Genomic DNA, 18,475 nt, shown 5'->3' with positions numbered 1-18,475 from the left:
ATTTATAATTGTAAATGTTGGTTGTAAATTTTTTGTTTTGAGAAAATATGAGGAAATTATAAAAAGAAATATTTAATTAGATATATTTTATTTAAAATTTTTAAGTAATATTTTGTGAGAAAATAAATTTATATTATTTATAATAAATATGAAAATGTAGTTATTTAAGACATTTAATATATATAGGGTGTTGGACAAAAAAATATAGGGATTAAAATATGAAAAATTTATAAATGTAAATTTTGTTGTGAATTTTTGTGTATAGAAAATATTAGGAAATAGATAAAAAATTATTTAGTTAGATATATTTGATTTAAAATTTTAAAGTAATATTTTGTGAGGAAATAAATTTATATTATTTATAATAAATATGAAATTTTAGTATTTTAAAAATTAATTTAATATACATAGGTTGTTGAGACTAAAATTGTAGGGATTAAGGTAGTATTAAAGTGGAAAAAATTTATAATTGTAAATGTTGGTTGTAAAGTTTTTGTTTTGAGAAAATATTATGAAATTATAAAAAGAAATATTTAGTTAGATATATTTTATTTAAAATTTTAAAGTAATATTTTGTGAGAAAATAAATTTATATTATTTATAATAAATATGAAAATGTAGTTATTTAAGAAATTTAATATATATAGGGTGTTGGACAAAAAAATATAGGGATTAAAATATGAAAAATTTATAAATGTAAATTTTGTTGTGAATTTTCTGTGTATAGAAAATATTAGGAAATAGATAAAAAATTATTTAGTTAGATATATTTGATTTAAAATTTTAAAGTAATATTTTGTGAGGAAATAAATTTATATTATTTATAATAAATATAAAATTTTAATATTTTAAAAATTAATTTAATATACATAGGTTGTTGGGACTAAAATTGTAGGGATTAAGGTAGTATTAAAGTGGGAAAAATTTATAATTGTAAATGTTGGTTGTAAATTTTTTGTTTTGAGAAAATATTTGGAAATGAATGATTTTTTTATATAGCAAATATGGATGGTGTTATGATATATATGTATTTAGCTTTTTTTTTATTCATAATTTATTCTACTATTATTGTCTACTAGGTGAATTAGGAAGAAAAATGACTACTCCGCGTTATGGTACTGTGTACTGGGACGGGCACATAGTTAATATTAATATTGGATATGATTATGTTGGTGGACAGTCTAGAATGTTTCGTATCGAAAAGAAATTGAATTATGAAAAATTAGTGATTAAAATTGTTCGTGCCATGAAATTGTCAACGCATGAAGATATGATATCAAGGATTATTTTTAGACAACCGATGTTGGATAATAGTATCATTAAATATGGATTAGCACAACTAAGTGATGACGAAGATGTGGACATGATGTTTGACTACATATCGACAATCAGGCCAGTAGATTCAGTTGTATTATATGTAGATATTTTATCTCGTCATCATAGAACAGAAGATGGAGGTGTTGGGCCTTCAACTAGTTGTCCAATCGTTATGGAGGGTGAAGGTGAAGACAATCTCCGGGATGATAATTGTCCGGTTGTGGGGATAGAAACGTGTCATGAATGACAACACAATGCACAGGATGTTGGCCAGGATGAAAACGATGATGATACTGATTTTCTTGATAATTTAGATACAGATGGAGATGATCCTTGGATTGACGAGGAAGACGACATTCCAGGTGTTCAGTTTAATGATGGAGATGATCATGATATAAATTCTTCAATGTGTTTTAATAGTGGATATAAAAATTCTATTAGACCATTGATATTTCCACCTCCGTATTCTGAAATCGACTCTGATGTAATGAGAGTTGATCCTTATGCAAAAGATCCATCGAATATGTTCTGGGATAAGTCGAAAGAATTTTCTGTAGGAATGATATTCAGATCTCGAGAGGCTGTCATCGCTGCTGCTAAAGAGTATCATATGCTGCGACATCACCAATTTTGTTATGATGAAACTAAGAGTAGGACTTATTCGATCAAGTGTAAGGACAAATTATCTGGTTGTCAGTGGCACCTTCGTGCATCCCGTAAAGAAAATGCTGATGTTTGGAAGATAACAAGATATAACGGTCTGCATACATGTAGAAACGCAGGTGTTAGTAAAGATCATGGTCACCTTGATTCTAGATTTATTTGTGCATTTATCTTACCCATGATCGAACAACAGCCAGATATGAAAGTTGCCACTCTTCAGGCTGAGATCAAAGATAAGGTTGGATATGAACCGTCCTATAAAAAATCATGGATGGGAAAATAATTTGCAATTGCAAAAATTTTTGGTGGATGGGAGGAATCATATGGGAGATTGCGTAAGTTCATGCATGCTATTGTGAATTACAATCCCGATACAGTTGTCGCAATTGAAGATGATCCACACTGGATTGAAGGTCGTTTGGATGGGAACGTTAGAGTGTTTGATAGAATGTTTTGGGTATTTCAACAATCAATTGAAGGATTCAAGTTTTGTAGGCCAGTCATCTTTGTTGATGGAACTTTTTTATATGGGAAATATAGTGGTTGTATTCTTTGTGCAACTGAGCTTGATGGAAATAATATGATTTTTCCATTAGCATTTGCATTAGTTGAAAAAGAGGATAGTGACAACTGGGGATGGTTCATGGATTGTCTTCGATTATATGTTACCGACAGAGAAGAATTATGTGTTATATCCGACAGACACATTGGGATTAAAAAGGCAATGCAAAAGGATTGGTGGCAGTCCCCATCAGCCAACCATCGATATTGCATTCGACATATATTAAGCAATTACAATACAAAATTTAAGAATACCGATATGAAGGAAGCTTTGCGCACAGCAGGTCAGTGATTCAATTTCAATATAAACAAGTCATTCGTTTATGTGTCCTTAATTATTGCTCAATATACATTAAGTACTTGTATTTTTACCTTTCAACTAATCAAAATCAGAAGCGAAAATTTTATGATGCCATGAATAAGATACGGGAAGTCAGTCCTGAAACATTTGAGTGGGCCCTTAAAATACCTTTAGAAACATGGACACGGTCACATGATCGAGAAAAAAGGTATGGATCCATGACAACAAATATAATTGAATCTGTCAATGGGATGTTGAAGGGGTTTCGCGCATTGCCTGTCACAGCTATGGTTGAAAAAATATTCTACCAATGTGCTAACTACTTTGACATACGTCGTACGACGTATTTGAATCAAATGCAAATGGGGCACACTTTTACGCATGCATGTGCAGAAGTAATTAGAAACAACGAGATGAAAGCAGCAAGACATCGGGTGACACGATTTAGTAACGAAACTTTAGTTTTTGAAGTTCGTACCAGTGGCACCGGGAATAAGCAAGTTATTAAACTAATAGAAGATACATGCACTTGTGGTAAGTTTCAAGAGATGCGAATCCCATGTTCACACGCCATAGCAGCTTGTCTGTCAAAATCCATAGATTATGATCAATATGTTGATACATACTATACATTGGAACGTACTTTAAAATGTTATGGCAGTATGTTCAATCCATTTGGTCATTCTGATTACTGGCTAGAACCAGATGGTAAACCTCTAATTCCTGATATGCAAAGAATTAGAAAAAAGGGTCGACCAAGAAGTAGCAGAATTCAAAACGAGATGGACTGGAGGGCATCAAAGGTTTCTTTAACTTCTAAAAACTATTGTACTATATGTGGAAAGTCTGGTCATAATAAACAAACATGTATCGTCAGACGTTGTTGAACTTATTTATGTGACTGTAATTTGATAATTTCTCTATATTGGACGGATTAATAAAGCACTGCTAATTAAAATACATATTATTTTTAAGGGTGTTGATGATAATGATTTTGTAAAATATTTGCAATGTGTTTTGACATCTAAGTTGTTAGTGATTAAAATATATAACATAAGCATAGTACAATTTAGAAAATGCACCAGAGTACCAATCCGATGTGCCACTATCGGATGATAATTGTAACAATTGAAAAGAATAGTAGAATGGTTTGTAAAATGTTAAAGTGGAAAAAGATATTTAGTACCCTTCTTTTGTTAAGTAAGAAAAAATTATTGATCATAATACATTCACTGTATATAACATAGTAATATATAGCACATACAGTCTGCATATTAAAATTATAACACATCTAATTGTAAATAACATAACAATACAATTAGTTGTCACCACAAGTATTAAAATGTGACAGTAGATAACAGTTACTCTTCATCAGACATCTCTTCATCAGATGCATAATTTGGATTATTCATTATATTTCTTATCTCAGCTTCTGTGAGCTCATAATTTGGATTATTCATTGCATGTGACTTCTCTGATAAAATTGCATGTTACTCGTACTTATGTTTTTAATGAAAATTATCATCAATTTATGACATATTTATTCACATTTTATTTCACAGATATGACGGGCAGACAAAATTATCGTGATTACACAAGTCCGGGCCCTCTTGACCAGTTTTTATTGACACAACAGCAGTCTCATAGATCACAGTCGGTTTGGAATGAGGAGATTGAAAATGAGCCACCACTTTGTAGGCGATCAGCGAGTGTTTTGAAGCAAGATTTCCACCCCCATATTGAAGCCTATCTCAGAATTTCTGGATTCTATGGTGCTGTCAGATTAGGCTACTTTTCACTGGATCATCATTTAATTATATCACTGGTTGAGAGATGGCATCCTGAAACACACACATTTATGATGCCAGTGGGAGAGTGTACAATTACTCTCTAGGACCGGTGTTATTTCCGGCCTACCTATTGATGGAGATGCTGTTGTAGGTAATTCTATTATCAATTGGATGATGTACTATCAAGATACTTTAGGACTCGTACCTCCCACTAATATTATGCGGGGTAGCTCGTTGCCATTAAGTTGGTTAGTCGAAAATTTTAATGAGCTACCAGATGATGCTGATGAAGAAGTGGTCCAGAGATATGCCCGAGCTTACATTCTGCGGATCATTGGGGGTTCCTTATTTACTGATAGGAATCCTAGTAGGGTGAACCTAATGTTTCTGCCTCTAATTGCTAATTTACATAGAGCAAGCATATATAGTTGGGGTTCAGCTTGTCTTGCCTGGTTATATCGAGAACTTTGTCGGGCCACTGATCCGAGCATGTCTCAATTAGGTGGAGCTCTACACATCCTGCAGATATGGGCATGGGAACGATTTATTTCAATATCACCATCTATAAATATAAGAGACCCACATAATGATGCTCCACTGGGAAGTCAGTTAGTATTTTATGCTTATTATGACATTATTATGATTTGCATGTTACGCATTTATATTAAATTCTTATATTTTTTAATAATATTTTCAGGTGGAGTAATGCACGACGTATCACTCAAGTCGTAACACATGTCTTGATAGAAATACGCTATAAATTTGATAGAATGGGTGACCCAGATGTAATACTCGGCTAGACTCCGGTATCGGAATTCCTACCGTCCGGTGGAATCTCGGGTGTTGGAGACCTCTAGAAGGGTAAAGTCATGTTTTTATGAAATGTTTTAATGTATTTGATGATTTTAAGTAAAAAGGGAAATGAGTTTTGAATGAAAACAACCTTGGAGGAAAACCCAGGTTCGGCCGCCGAACCTCAAGTTCGGCCGCCGAACATGCATGCATTTCGGGTGTGCCTTAGGCACCCGAAGGCATAACTGAGGGAAGTCTAGGTTCGGCCGCCGAACATGGCATGCATGCGGAGGCACGTTCGGCTCCCGAATGTGGCCTGGCCAGCCACTATAAAGGGGTCCCTTAGCCGAAATGGGCGAGCTTTTCTCCCCATTTTCGGCCAAGGTGAGCTCTCCGCCATCCCTCACCAATCTTTGAGTTCTTCCTTCAGATCTTTCAAGATTTTCACAAGTTTTCGCTTTGTTTTGAAGTTTTTGAGCTTTTGAACAAGTTTTGGAGTTTTGAGGTGCAAGGAAACTCAACCCCTCCCATCTCTGAGTTTAGGTCGTCTCTCTCTCGATCTCCACGAGGTAAGAGCCGATCTTAAGCTCATTGCATGTTTTAAGTAAGTTTTATGAAGATCTATGGGGTAGAATGCATGTTTAGCTTATGGTTAGGTTTATGAGTTTATGTTACGTTTTTGATGATGTGGATGAATGTTGAATGATCCCTTAGTCCTCGTATGTTATGATGATGATGATACGGTACGGAAGACCAGTGAGGCCCATTCTACGCCCTTGGCACCATGTAAGAGAAAGACCAGCGAGGCCCATTCTACGCCCCTGGCATAGTTGGACTGTTATGTTATGCTATGTTATGTAAGGGAAAGACTAGTGAGGCCCATTCTACGCCCCTGGCACAGTTGGACCATGTAGAGGACTAATGGTGACAACTTCATCCTTGATGTGATATGATTGTGATGTGATGCATTCCATGTTACCATATGTTTTAAATGTTTGATTATTCTGCTCACTGGGCTCTATAGCTCACCCCTCTCCCTTAACCCCCAGGCTTGCAGGTACAGGGTAGACCAGGAGGTCAGCAAGAGTGATGAAGTCTTGGTTATGTAATAGATAGTGTGGACATGAAAAATGATGTTATGTATAGAATTGTAATGTAATGTAAAAATATTCATGGATGCTAGAGGTGTGCTTGACCATAGAGTTTTGTTATCTCTTTTAATACATGATCTCAGATGTTTTTTTTTTTTTTTGATGTACATATAAACCAACTCAACGCATGTTATGTTGCCCATTGGGGCTTTGATGAGATCCCAAAGAGGGGTCAATGTTAATAGTTATGTTTATGTTCAGTGCATGCACAGGTTGAGTTTGGTGTATGAGAGGATGTATGAAAGAAAAGTTTTAATTTTTATGTATTTTGTTGATCATGTATGGGATTAAACAGGTTTTCAGGTTATATGTCAGGCTTGCTACGGGTCCCGGCGGCCTTAAGCCGATCTGGATCCTAGCGCCGGTAGCGGTCCGATTTTCGGGTCGTTACAGAATGGTATCAGAGCCCTAGGTTCATATGGTCGGACCTAGAGTGTCGGGCTCATAGAGGTTATAGAAGGTCAAGCACAATAGGAAGATCATGTCCACTAGGATAGGATGTGGAGTCCTGTCTTGCATAATGATGTGAAATGCCATGACTATATGCATGTGCATTAATGATATGATGCGTATGAGATGCGGGTTCATGTGTGCCCACATGAACCATTTGATGCTAATATTTGTATGATGTGTACTGTTTTTCAGAAAACAGGATGAGAGGAACTCGTCGATCAGCAAGATTGACTGGAGTACCACCTGAGGATGAGGGCACGAGCGCCCATCCTCCAGCATTGCCTAGGGCAATGTCAAGCAGGTCTAGCAGAGAAAGAGTAGTAAGAGACCCTAGAAGGTCTTTGGATCTGGGTAGAAGCAGATCAGTAAGAGGAACAGTTCAGGGAGGAGTGTCAGAGGACGTGGGGGATGATATGGATGTAGAGCAGAGGAGGGATGGCAGTTTAGGAGTTAGCATGTCAGAAGAAGGAATGGGAGAGTCCCAAGGAGGCACTCAAGCCTCGGGATTTGTTCAGCCACCTTACTACCCACCCTTCTCACAAAACCCTGGGTATTCGATGGGAGGCACATCGGATTACCATAGCTTTAGCCCTTATCCCACACAGATGCCATACCCACCTTATTATCCACCATACCCACAGTACCCAATGTATCCACCTCCACCTTACTATCCAAATCTAGTAAACCCTACCCCAGGAGATGCTGCACCTCCTCCTCCACCAGTAGAACCCATAGTTCCAGAAATCCCAGTACCTAAGCCTAGCTCATCTAGTGGGAGCAAGGTCAAGATGACCGACTATATGAAGCTGGGTGCTCCCCAGTATGAAAAAGGGGATGACCCGTTTATGTATCTTGAGAGGGTCAAGGTGATCACAGATGAGATTGGGGCTGATGATAGCAGAGCCATTCAGATGGCTGGGTTCACACTTAAGTGCAAGAAGGCACGAGAGTGGTTCAAGAATTATGTGAACCCGAGGGTGGACAACATGTCTTGGGAAGAGTTTGCAAACGAGTTTGCAGGATGGGCTTTCCCTGACAGCTCAAGGGAATTGAAGATGATAGAGTTTGAACAGTTGAGGCAGACTGATGATATGAGTATATGTAACGACCCGAAAATCGGACCGCTACCGGCGCTAGGATCCGAGTCGGCTTAAGGCCACCAAGACCCGTAGCAAGCCTAACATACATCCTGAAAACCTGCTTAATCCCATACATGATCAACAACATACATAAAAATTTTAAAACTTTTCTTTCATACATCCAACTCAACCTGAGCATGCACTGCACACAGCCATAATCATAATCATGACCCCTCTATGGGATCTCATCAATGACCCAATGGGCGATACATCATAAGATGAGTTGGCTTACATGAACATTATAAAACATCTTTGATCATGCATTAAAAGGGATACCTCAAAACATAAACTCAAGCACAATCTCTAATCCTCAATATCCTTACATGACTGAAACTGTACTTTTACATAACATTAATACATTTATCATGTCCACACTATCTATTACATACACATGACTTCATTACTCTTGTAAACCTCCTGGTCTACCCTGTACCTGCAATCCTGGGGAAATTGGGAGAGGGGTGAGCTACTAGAGCCCAGTGAGCAGAATAATAAAACATTTAAAACATATGATAACATGAAATGCATCACATCACAGCTAATCACATCAAGGATGAACTTGTCACCAATAGCCCTCTACATGGTCCAACTGTGCCAGAACGTAGAATGGGTCCTGGTCTTTCCCTTACATATCATAACATAACAGTGTCCAACTGTGCCAGAACGTAGAATGGGTCCTGGTCTTTCCCTTACATAGTGCCAGCGAACGTAGAATGGGTCCCACTGGTCTTACATTCCGTACCGTACATATCACATCGTCATATCGTAGATCGAGGGCTATGGATCATCCAACATTCATCCACATCAACATTAAGATGTGCAATACAACATATTCGTGGATTCTAATGCAAACAACCTAAAATATCACATGGCATTCATGATGCATGAACGTGCTCAAAACTATACGATTAATTTGCTTAAAAACATAAAAGGTTATTCCACTCACCTCTGGATAGCTCTGACCAGACACTGGGGCAACAGACTCACTGCTGGGGTCCTCGGTTCCTCGGGTCCGAACCTACACAGGTGGACTCAAATGAGGGACCAAACACACATGAACATAACTCTAAACTACTCCCCAAAAACCCCCTAAAACATCATGGAATAATCATAGAAAAACATGCAAGAAAGGGCTGGACAAGGCACTTTCGGCGGCAGGTTCGGCGGCCGAAAGTCCCTCCAGAGCCGAAAGTCAGGCAGGTTCGGCGGCACCTTCGGCGGCCGAAACTCCCAGACAGAGGCGAAACTCATGCATGTTCGGCGGCACTTTTGGTGGCCGAAACTCCCAGACAGAGACGAAAGTCTCCTTTTGGGGGCAAGTTTCGGCAGCCGAAGGCTGCCTCCACAAGCACGTTCGGCGGCCGAAAGTTCCTTCGGCTGCCGAACCTGGTTTCTCCCAGAATGGCAAAAACTCAGCTCCCTTATGCATTTATGCCTCCAAAACTATCCAATCATGCATAAACCTATTCTACAACACTCATACACAAGCATACAAGTTCCTAGGTGCATCAACTAACTAAAACCCCAACTATAACACATCCAACATACAATTGCAAGCTACATTGTTCAAAAATCACATCAAAACCCATAAGCTCAACACAAGCTACACATGCATTTTCTACCCCATGAACTTGCATAAAACTTGCTTAAAACATAAAGTAAACTAGAGATCGACTCTTACCTCTTGAAGATCGAGGGTAGAGGCGATCTAACTTGGAGTTGGAAGAGATTTGAGTTCTTGAACTTCAAAGCTCCAAAACTTGCTCAAACCTCGGAAATCTTCAAAACAAGATGAAAACTAGTGAAAAACTTGAAAGATCGGAAGGAAAAGACTCAAGATCGGTGAGGGGTGGCGGAGAACTCACCTTGGCCGACAACGGGGAAAAAGCTCGCCCGTTTTCGGCTAAGGGACCCTTTTATAGTGGCTGGCCAGGCCACGTTCAGGGGCCGAACGTGCCTCCGCATGCATGCCATGTTCGGCGGCCGAACCTGGACTTTCCTCACTTATGCTTTCGGGGGCCTAAAGGCGCTCCCGAAGGCATGCATGTTCGGCGGCCGAACTTGAGGTTCGGCGGCCGAACTTGAGGTTCGGCGGCCGAACCTGAGTTTTCCTTCAAGGTTGTTTTCATGCAAAAACTCATTTCCTTTTACTTAAAATCATCAAAAACATTAAAACATTTCATGAAAACATGCTTCTACCCTACTAGAGGCTTCCGACATCCGAGATTCCACCGGACGGTAGGAATTCCGATACCGGAGTCTAGCCGGGTATTACATTCTCCCCCCCTTAAGAACATTCATCCCTGAATGTTCCTCAACTAGCACATAGCATGGCATAAAACATAACATACATACATACACAACACATAAATACATAGAGATCTAACCTTAAAAGAGATGAGGGTACTGCTGGAGCATGGACTCCCGTGTCTCCCAAGTGCATTCTTCCAAATTGTGGTGGTTCCACAGGACTTTCACCATCGGGATTTCCTTGTTTCTTAGCTTTCTGATCTGGGTGTCTATGATCCGTACTGGTTGTTCAACGTAGGTGAGATCCTCTTGGACCTCCACATCAGGCTCACTGAGAACCTTGCTCGGATCTAACACGAACTTCCTCAACAATGAAACATGGAAAACTGGATGGATTCTTTCCATTGAAGCAGGTAGATCCAGCTTGTACGATACATTCCCAATCTTTTGCAAGATTTCAAAGGGTCCGATGTATCGTGGGGCTAGTTTACCTTTCTTCCCGAAGCGAACCACTCCCTTCATAGGAGACACCTTGAGCAATACCAGATCCCCCTCATGAAACTCGACCTGCCTTCTGCGAACGTCTGCATAACTCTTCTGTCTGCTTACAGCAGTCTTGATCCTTTCTCTGATTATGGGTACTACCCTGCTGGTAATCTCTACTAGCTCAGGCCCTGCCAAGGCCTTTTCTCCAACTTCTTCCTAGCAAACAGGTGATCTGCACTTCCTCCCATACAAAGCTTCATATGGAGCCATCCCGATGCTAGCATGATGGCTGTTATTGTAGGCAAACTCCACCAAAGGTAGATGCTGCCTCCAAGAACCGCCAAAGTCCAGCACACACATTCTGAGCATATCCTCGATAGTCTGGATGGTCCTTTCTGACTGTCCATCAGTCTGGGAGTGGAAGGCAGTACTGAAATCCAACCTGGTACCCATGGCGTTCTGCAAACTCCGCCAAAATCTGGAGGTGAACTGGGGCCCTCTATCTGACACTATCGAAACAGGAACCCCATGCAGCCTGACGATCTCATCAACGTACACCTGCGCTAACTTGTCCACAGAATATCCACTCCTGACAGGGATGAAGTGAGCAGATTTTGTGAGTCTGTCCACAATCACCCATATGGAGTCCAATCTGTTGGACGCCGCCGGTAACCCCACTACGAAGTCCATAGCTATATTTTCCCATTTCCATTCTGGAATAGGTAGCGGGTTAAGTATTCCAGCCGGCTTCTGATGTTCCAGCTTCACCCTCTGACACACTTCGCAGGCTGACACGAATTGTGCCACTTCTTTCTTCATAGCTGGCCACCAATAAACTTTCTTTAGATTTTGATACATCTTGGTGGCCCTGAGGTGAATGCTGTATCTTGCATTATGAGCCTCTCTCATAATGTCTCCTTTTAGCCCTATGTCGTCTGGTACACATAGTCTGCTCCCATAGCGGAGGATTCCCTTGCTATCGAATCTGAACTCACTATCATTGCCTGACTGAACAGTCCTGGCAATCTTCACTAACTCCGGGTCCTCATGCTGTTTCTGAGCCACCTGCTCCAGAAACACGGGTGCCACTCTCATCTGGGCCACCAAGGCACCTATACCAGACAACTCCATCTGTAGACCTTCCTCAATGAGCTTGTAAAACTCCTTCACCACTGGCCTCCTCTCTGCCGATATGTGGGATAAACTACCGAGTGATTTTCGGCTTAAGGCGTCTGCCACAGCATTCGCCTTAACCGGATGGTACTGAATCTTGCAATCATAGTCACTCAGCAGCTCCACCCATCTTCTCTGCCTCAAGTTCAAATCTCTTTGACTCAAGATGTACTGTAGGCTCTTATGATCTGTGAAGATCTCACATTTAACCCCATAGAGGTAGTGCCTCCACATCTTGAGTGCAAAGATTACTGCTGCCATCTCCAGGTCATGGGTGGGGTAATTCAACTCATGCTTCTTCAGTTGCCTAGAAGCATAAGCAATCACCTTCTCATTCTGCATTAGTACACAACCCAGTCCCATACGGGACGCATCACAAAAGACTGTAAAGTCCTCATCACTAGATGGCAGAGCTAACACTGGTGCTGAAGTCAACCTCTTCTTAAGCTCTTCAAAACTCTCTTCGCACTGGTCGGTCCACACAAACTTATGATTCTTCCTGGTTAGTCTGGTCAGAGGAGCTGCTATCTTCGAGAAGTCCTGAACGAACCTCCTGTAGTAACCTGCCAAACCCAAGAAACTTCTAATCTCTGTCACTGAAGTGGGTCTAGGCCAGTTAGCCACAGTTTCTGTCTTCTTGGGGTCTACCTCTATACCATTTTCTGACACAACATGCCCCAAGAACGAAATGCTCCTCAGCCAGAACTCACACTTGGAGAACTTGGCATACAAGCCATGTTCCCTCAAGGTCTGCAAAACCAACCGCAGATGATGGGCATGCTCCTCTGCATTCCTTGAATACACCAAGATATCATCTATGAAGACAATAACAAAGTGGTCCAGGTATTGACTAAACACTCTGTTCATGAGATCCATGAATGCTGCAGGGGCGTTGGTTAACCCGAACGGCATCACAAGGAACTCAAAATGCCCATATCTGGTCCTGAAAGCTGTCTTTGGCACATCTTCATCCCTTATCCTTAGCTGATGGTACCCCGATCTTAGATCTATTTTGGAGAAACAACCCGCTCCGGCTAGCTGGTCGAATAGATCATCAATCCTTGGCAGAGGGTACCTATTCTTGGTAGTGACTTTGTTCAACTGCCTGTAGTTGATACAAAGTCTAAGGGATCCATCCTTCTTCCTCACAAACAAGACCGGAGCACCCCAAGGTGAGGTACTCTGTCGGATGAAGCCCTTTTCTACCAGCTCTTGCAATTGCTCTTTCAACTCCTTCAACTCGGCTGGGGCCATCCTGTAGGGAGGGATAGAGATCGGTCTAGTTCCAGGCACCAACTCTATCTCGAACTCTATCTCCCTAGCAGGTGGTAACCTTGTAAGCTCGTCTGGGAAAACATCCTGAAACTCTCTGACAACTGGCACCGAGGCTGGCTCCCTGACCTGACTACTAAGCTCTCTCACATGAGCTAAGTACCCCTGACATCCCTTCCTAAGCAACCTACGAGCCTGAAGAGCTGATATCAGACCTCTAGGTGTACCCCTTTTGTCTCCTCTGAAGACGACCTCTGACCCGTTCTGATCTCTGAACCTGACTACCTTGTCCCTGCAGTCCAAGGTAGCACCATGGGTAGATAGCCAATCCATCCCTAGAATGACGTCAAAGTCTGTCAAATCTAGAACCACAAGGTCGGCGGAGAGGCATCTTCCCTCAACAAAAACTGGACTGTACTGGCAGACTGACACTGCCACTGACGGGTCACACTTGGGTCCACTGACCCATAGGGGACACTCTAACCCAGAGACTATCAGACCCAACCTCTCGACGGCTCTCGGAGCAATAAATGAATGAGATGCACCCGGGTCCATTAATGCATACACATCAGAACACCCAATGACGAGATTACCTGACACCACGGTGTTGGATGTGTTAGCCTCCTGCTGAGTCATGGTGAAGATCCTGGCTGGAGCTGATGGACCTTCACCTCGGGAACCAGAAGAAGAGGCTGCCCCTCTCCCTCTACCTCTGCCACTGCCCTGAGTTGTGGCTGGAGCTGCTGGCTGTGCCACACTACCAGAAGCTGTCTGCTGGGGCTGGCCCATAAAAGGTGCTCTAGGACACTCCCGAGCCATGTGTCCCTCCTGTCCACATCTGAAACATGTATTAGTCCCAGCTCGACACACTCCCCTGTGCGGCCTTCCACATCACTGGCATTCTGTACCATCTGAGCCTGAACTCGAGCCACCGCCAAATCCCAGACCAGATTTCAACTTATTCCAAAACTTATTCTTCTTCGGCTTCTTGGTGGTGTTATCCCAGCTCTTCTTACTTGAGCTCTGAGAAGAGAGACCTGGCCCTCCTCTGCCTGGGGTCTTAACCCCTGAAAACTGGGTCACTGACTGCTTCACTGACCCCTCAACTATAGCACTCGCCTCCATCCTTCGAGCCATATCCACCACAGTGTGGGAACTTTCTCTCTCAACTAACTGAATCAACGAGGAGTACCTAGAATGCAGCTTCATAACATATCTCTTGGCCTTCTTCGAATCTGTATCTAGAGCTTGCACTGAAAAAGGCAATAGCTCCAAGAATTTATCCGTGAACTCCTCCACGCTCATGTGCTCTGTCTGCCTCAATTGCTCAAACTCAATCATTTTCAGTTCTCTGGAACTATCTGGAAAAGCCCATCCAGCGAACTCATTCCAAAATTCCTCCCATGTCATGCCGTCTAGTCTCGGGTCCACATAACACTTGAACCATTCCCGTGCCTTCTTGCACTTTAAGGTGAACCCCGCCATCTGAATGGCCCTGCTATCATCCGCCCCTAGCTCATCAGTTATTGTCTTCACTACTCTCAGGTACTCAAAGGGGTCATCCCCTGACTTGTATTTGGGAGCATCCAGCTTAAGGTAATCCGTCATCTTTACTTTGCTCCCACCGGCTGAGCTAGGTCTAGGAGGTTGAGTAACTGGGGCTACTGGTTCTGTGGGTGGTGGAGGTGGGGGTGCAGCATTCCCCGAGATGGGGTTTGCCGGGTTTGGATAGAAGGGTGAGGGTGGATAAGCTGGGTATTGTGTGTAAGGTGGGTAGAAAGGTGGATAAGGCATGTAGGTAGGGTAGGGGTTAAAGCTGGAAAAATCCGATGTGCCTCCCATCGGATACCCTGAACCCTGTGGAAAGGGTGGGTAATGGGGTGGAAAACCATACCCCGAGGCCTGAACGCCTCCCTGAGACTCCCCTGTCCCTTCTTCCTCCATGCTCACATCCAGGTTCCCGTCCCTCCTCTGATCCTCTTCCGTAACCTCCCTCACATCTGAAGAACTTCCTCCTCTATCAGTCCCCCTTCTGCTAGCATCAAAAGACCTTCTAGGGTCCCTTGACACTCTTTCTCTGTTTGCTCTACAAGACATTGCCTTAGACAATGTAGGAGGACGGGCGCTCGTGCCCTCATCCTCAGGTGGTACTCCGGTCAATCTTGCCGATCGACGGGTTCCTCTCATCCTGTTTTCTGAAAAACAGGACACATCATACAAACATTAGCATCATATGGTTCATGTGGGCACACATGAACCCTCATCACATATACATCATTCATATCATAGCATCAATGCACATGTATATAATCATGGCATTTCACATCATCATACAAGACAGGACTCAACATCCTATCCTAGTGGACATGATCTTCCTATTGTGCTTGACCTTCTAGAACATCTATGAGCCCGACACTCTAGGTCCGATCCTATGAACCTAGGGCTCTGATACCATTCTGTAACGACCCAAAAATCGGACCGCTACCGGCGCTAGGATCCGGGTCGGCTTAAGGCCGCCAAGACCCGTAGCAAGCCTAACATACATCCTGAAAACCTGCTTAATCCCATACATGATCAACAACATACATAAAAATTGTAAAACTTTTCTTTCATACATCCAACTCAACCTGAGCATGCACTGCACACAGCCATAATCATAATCATGACCCCTCTGTGGGATCTCATCAATGCCCCAATGGGCGATACATCATAAGATGAGTTGGCTTACATGAACATTATAAAACATCTTTGATCATGCATTAAAAGGGATACCTCAAAACATAAAGTCAAGCACAATCTCTAATCCTCAATATCCTTACATGACTGAAACTGTACTTTTACATAACATTAATACATTTATCATGTCCACACTATCTATTACATACACATGACTTCATTACTCTTGTAAACCTCCTGGTCTACCCTGTACCTGCAATCCTGGGGAAATTGGGAGAGTGGTGAGCTACTAGAGCCCAGTGAGCAGAATAATAAAACATTTAAAACATATGATAACATGAAATGCATCACATCACAGCTAATCACATCAAGGATGAACTTGTCACCAATAGCCCTCTACATGGTCCAACTGTGCCAGAACGTAGAATGGGTCCTGGTCTTTCCCTTACATATCATAACATAACAGTGTCCAACTGTGCCAGAACGTAGAATGGGTCCTGGTCTTTCCCTTAAATAGTGCCAGCGAATGTAGAACGGGTCCCACTGGTCTTACATTCCGTACCGTACATATCACATCGTCATATCGTAGATCGAGGGCTATGGATCATCCAACATTCATCCACATCAACATTAAGATGTGCAATGCAACATATTCGTGGATTCTAATGCAAACAACCTAAAATATCACATGGCATTTATGATGCATGAACGTGCTCAAAACTATACGATTAATTTGCTTAAAAACATAAAAGGTTATTCCACTCACCTCTGGATAGCTCTGACCAGACACTGGGGCAACAGACTCACTGCTGGGGTCCTCGGTTCCTCGGGTCCGAACCTACACAGGTGGACTCAAATGAGGGACCAAACACACATGAACATAACTCTAAACTACTCCCCAAAAACCCCCTAAAACATCATGGAATAATCATAGAAAAACATGCAAGAAAGGGTTGGACAGGGCACTTTCGGCGGCAGGTTCGGCGGCCGAAAGTCCCTCCAGAGCCGAAAGTCAGGCAGGTTCGGCGGCACCTTCGGCGGCCGAAACTCCCAGACAGAGGCGAAACTCATGCATGTTCGGCGGCACTTTCGGCGGCCGAAACTCCCAGACAGAGACGAAAGTCTCCTTTCGGGGGCAAGCTTCGGCAGCCGAAGGCTGCCTCCACAAGCACGTTCGGCGGCCGAAAGTTCCTTCGGCTGCCGAACCTAGTTTCTCCCAGAATGGCAAAAACTCAGCTCCCTTATGCATTTATGCCTCCAAAACTATCCAATCATGCATAAACCTATTCTACAACACTCATACACAAGCATACAAGTTCCTAGGGGCATCAACTAACTAAAACCCCAACTATAACACATCCAACATACAATTGCAAGCTACATTGTTCAAAAATCACATCAAAACCCATAAGCTCAACACAAGCTACACATGCATTTTCTACCCCATGAACTTGCATAAAACTTGCTTAAAACATAAAGTAAGCTAGAGATTGACTCTTACCTCTTGAAGATCGAGGGTAGAGGCGATCTAACTTGGAGTTGGAAGAGATTTGAGTTCTTGAACTTCAAAGCTCCAAAACTTGCTCAAACCTCGGAAATCTTCAAAACAAGATGAAAACTAGTGAAAAACTTGAAAGATCGGAAGGAAAAGACTCAAGATCGGTGAGGGGTGGCGGAGAACTCACCTTGACCGACAACGGGGAAAAAGCTCGCCCGTTTTCTGTAACGACCCCAAATTGGACCGTCACCGGCGCTAGGATTCAGGTCGGCTTAAGGCCGCCAGAACCCGTAGCAAGCCTGCTATACTCTCTGTGTACCTGTAAACCTCATACATGATCATACATTTTATGTGAAAATAAAACTCTTTTCTGAACCAAGGCTCAACCTGTGCATGCACTATCTCTGTACTCTGTACTCATGTACTCTGTACTCTGTATCCCTGACTAGAGCTTGCTCTAGATGGGTTAATTCATACCTGTTAAGCCTGGTTTTCACATACAGGAAAACATATATACATATACAGATCATGTACACAATACATACATTACTAAGTCTAGGTCAAGCAACAACTATTACATCTCTTTACTATTACATGTCCACTCTAAGCTATTACAGATCTCTTCACTCTTCCTGTACTCTGCTGGACTGTCCCTGTACACTGTACACTGAACCTGCAAAACTGGGGTTAAGGGAGTGGGATGAGCTCTATAGCCTAGTGAGTAGAATAGTAAAACATCTCAGTAAAATATGATCTCATGGAATGCACCATATCACAGACAAGCCACATCAAGAGTAAACCTGTCACCACATAGTCCCAGTAACTCTGTGCCAGGGCGTAGAATCGAGCACCTGGTCTTCCTGTCATATATGTATATGTGTATATAACACCTGTGAACTTACCATTGCCAGGGCGTAGTCAAAGGCTCCTGGACTTTGCTATACCTGCCAGGG

At 42.2% G+C, this 18,475-nt stretch overlaps 1 protein-coding gene across 1 annotated transcript; it reads left to right on the top strand.

The window, feature by feature from the left end:
- The first annotated feature begins 1,096 nt into the window (after positions 1 to 1,096).
- LOC122725019 lies at positions 1,097 to 2,833 on the top strand. Its single transcript, XM_043961432.1, has 3 exons — positions 1,097 to 1,534; positions 1,580 to 2,218; positions 2,297 to 2,833. Exons 1-3 carry the CDS (start codon positions 1,097 to 1,099, stop codon positions 2,831 to 2,833), a joined length of 1,614 nt encoding a protein of 537 aa, XP_043817367.1.
- Positions 2,834 to 18,475: the final 15,642 nt, after the last annotated feature.

The sequence above is a fragment of the Manihot esculenta genome, chromosome 11 (assembly GCF_001659605.2).
Source record: "Manihot esculenta cultivar AM560-2 chromosome 11, M.esculenta_v8, whole genome shotgun sequence".
NCBI lineage: Eukaryota > Viridiplantae > Streptophyta > Magnoliopsida > Malpighiales > Euphorbiaceae > Manihot > Manihot esculenta.
The sequence above is the reverse complement of the archived record's forward strand: the minus strand, read 5'-3'. Positions and strand labels throughout refer to the sequence as shown.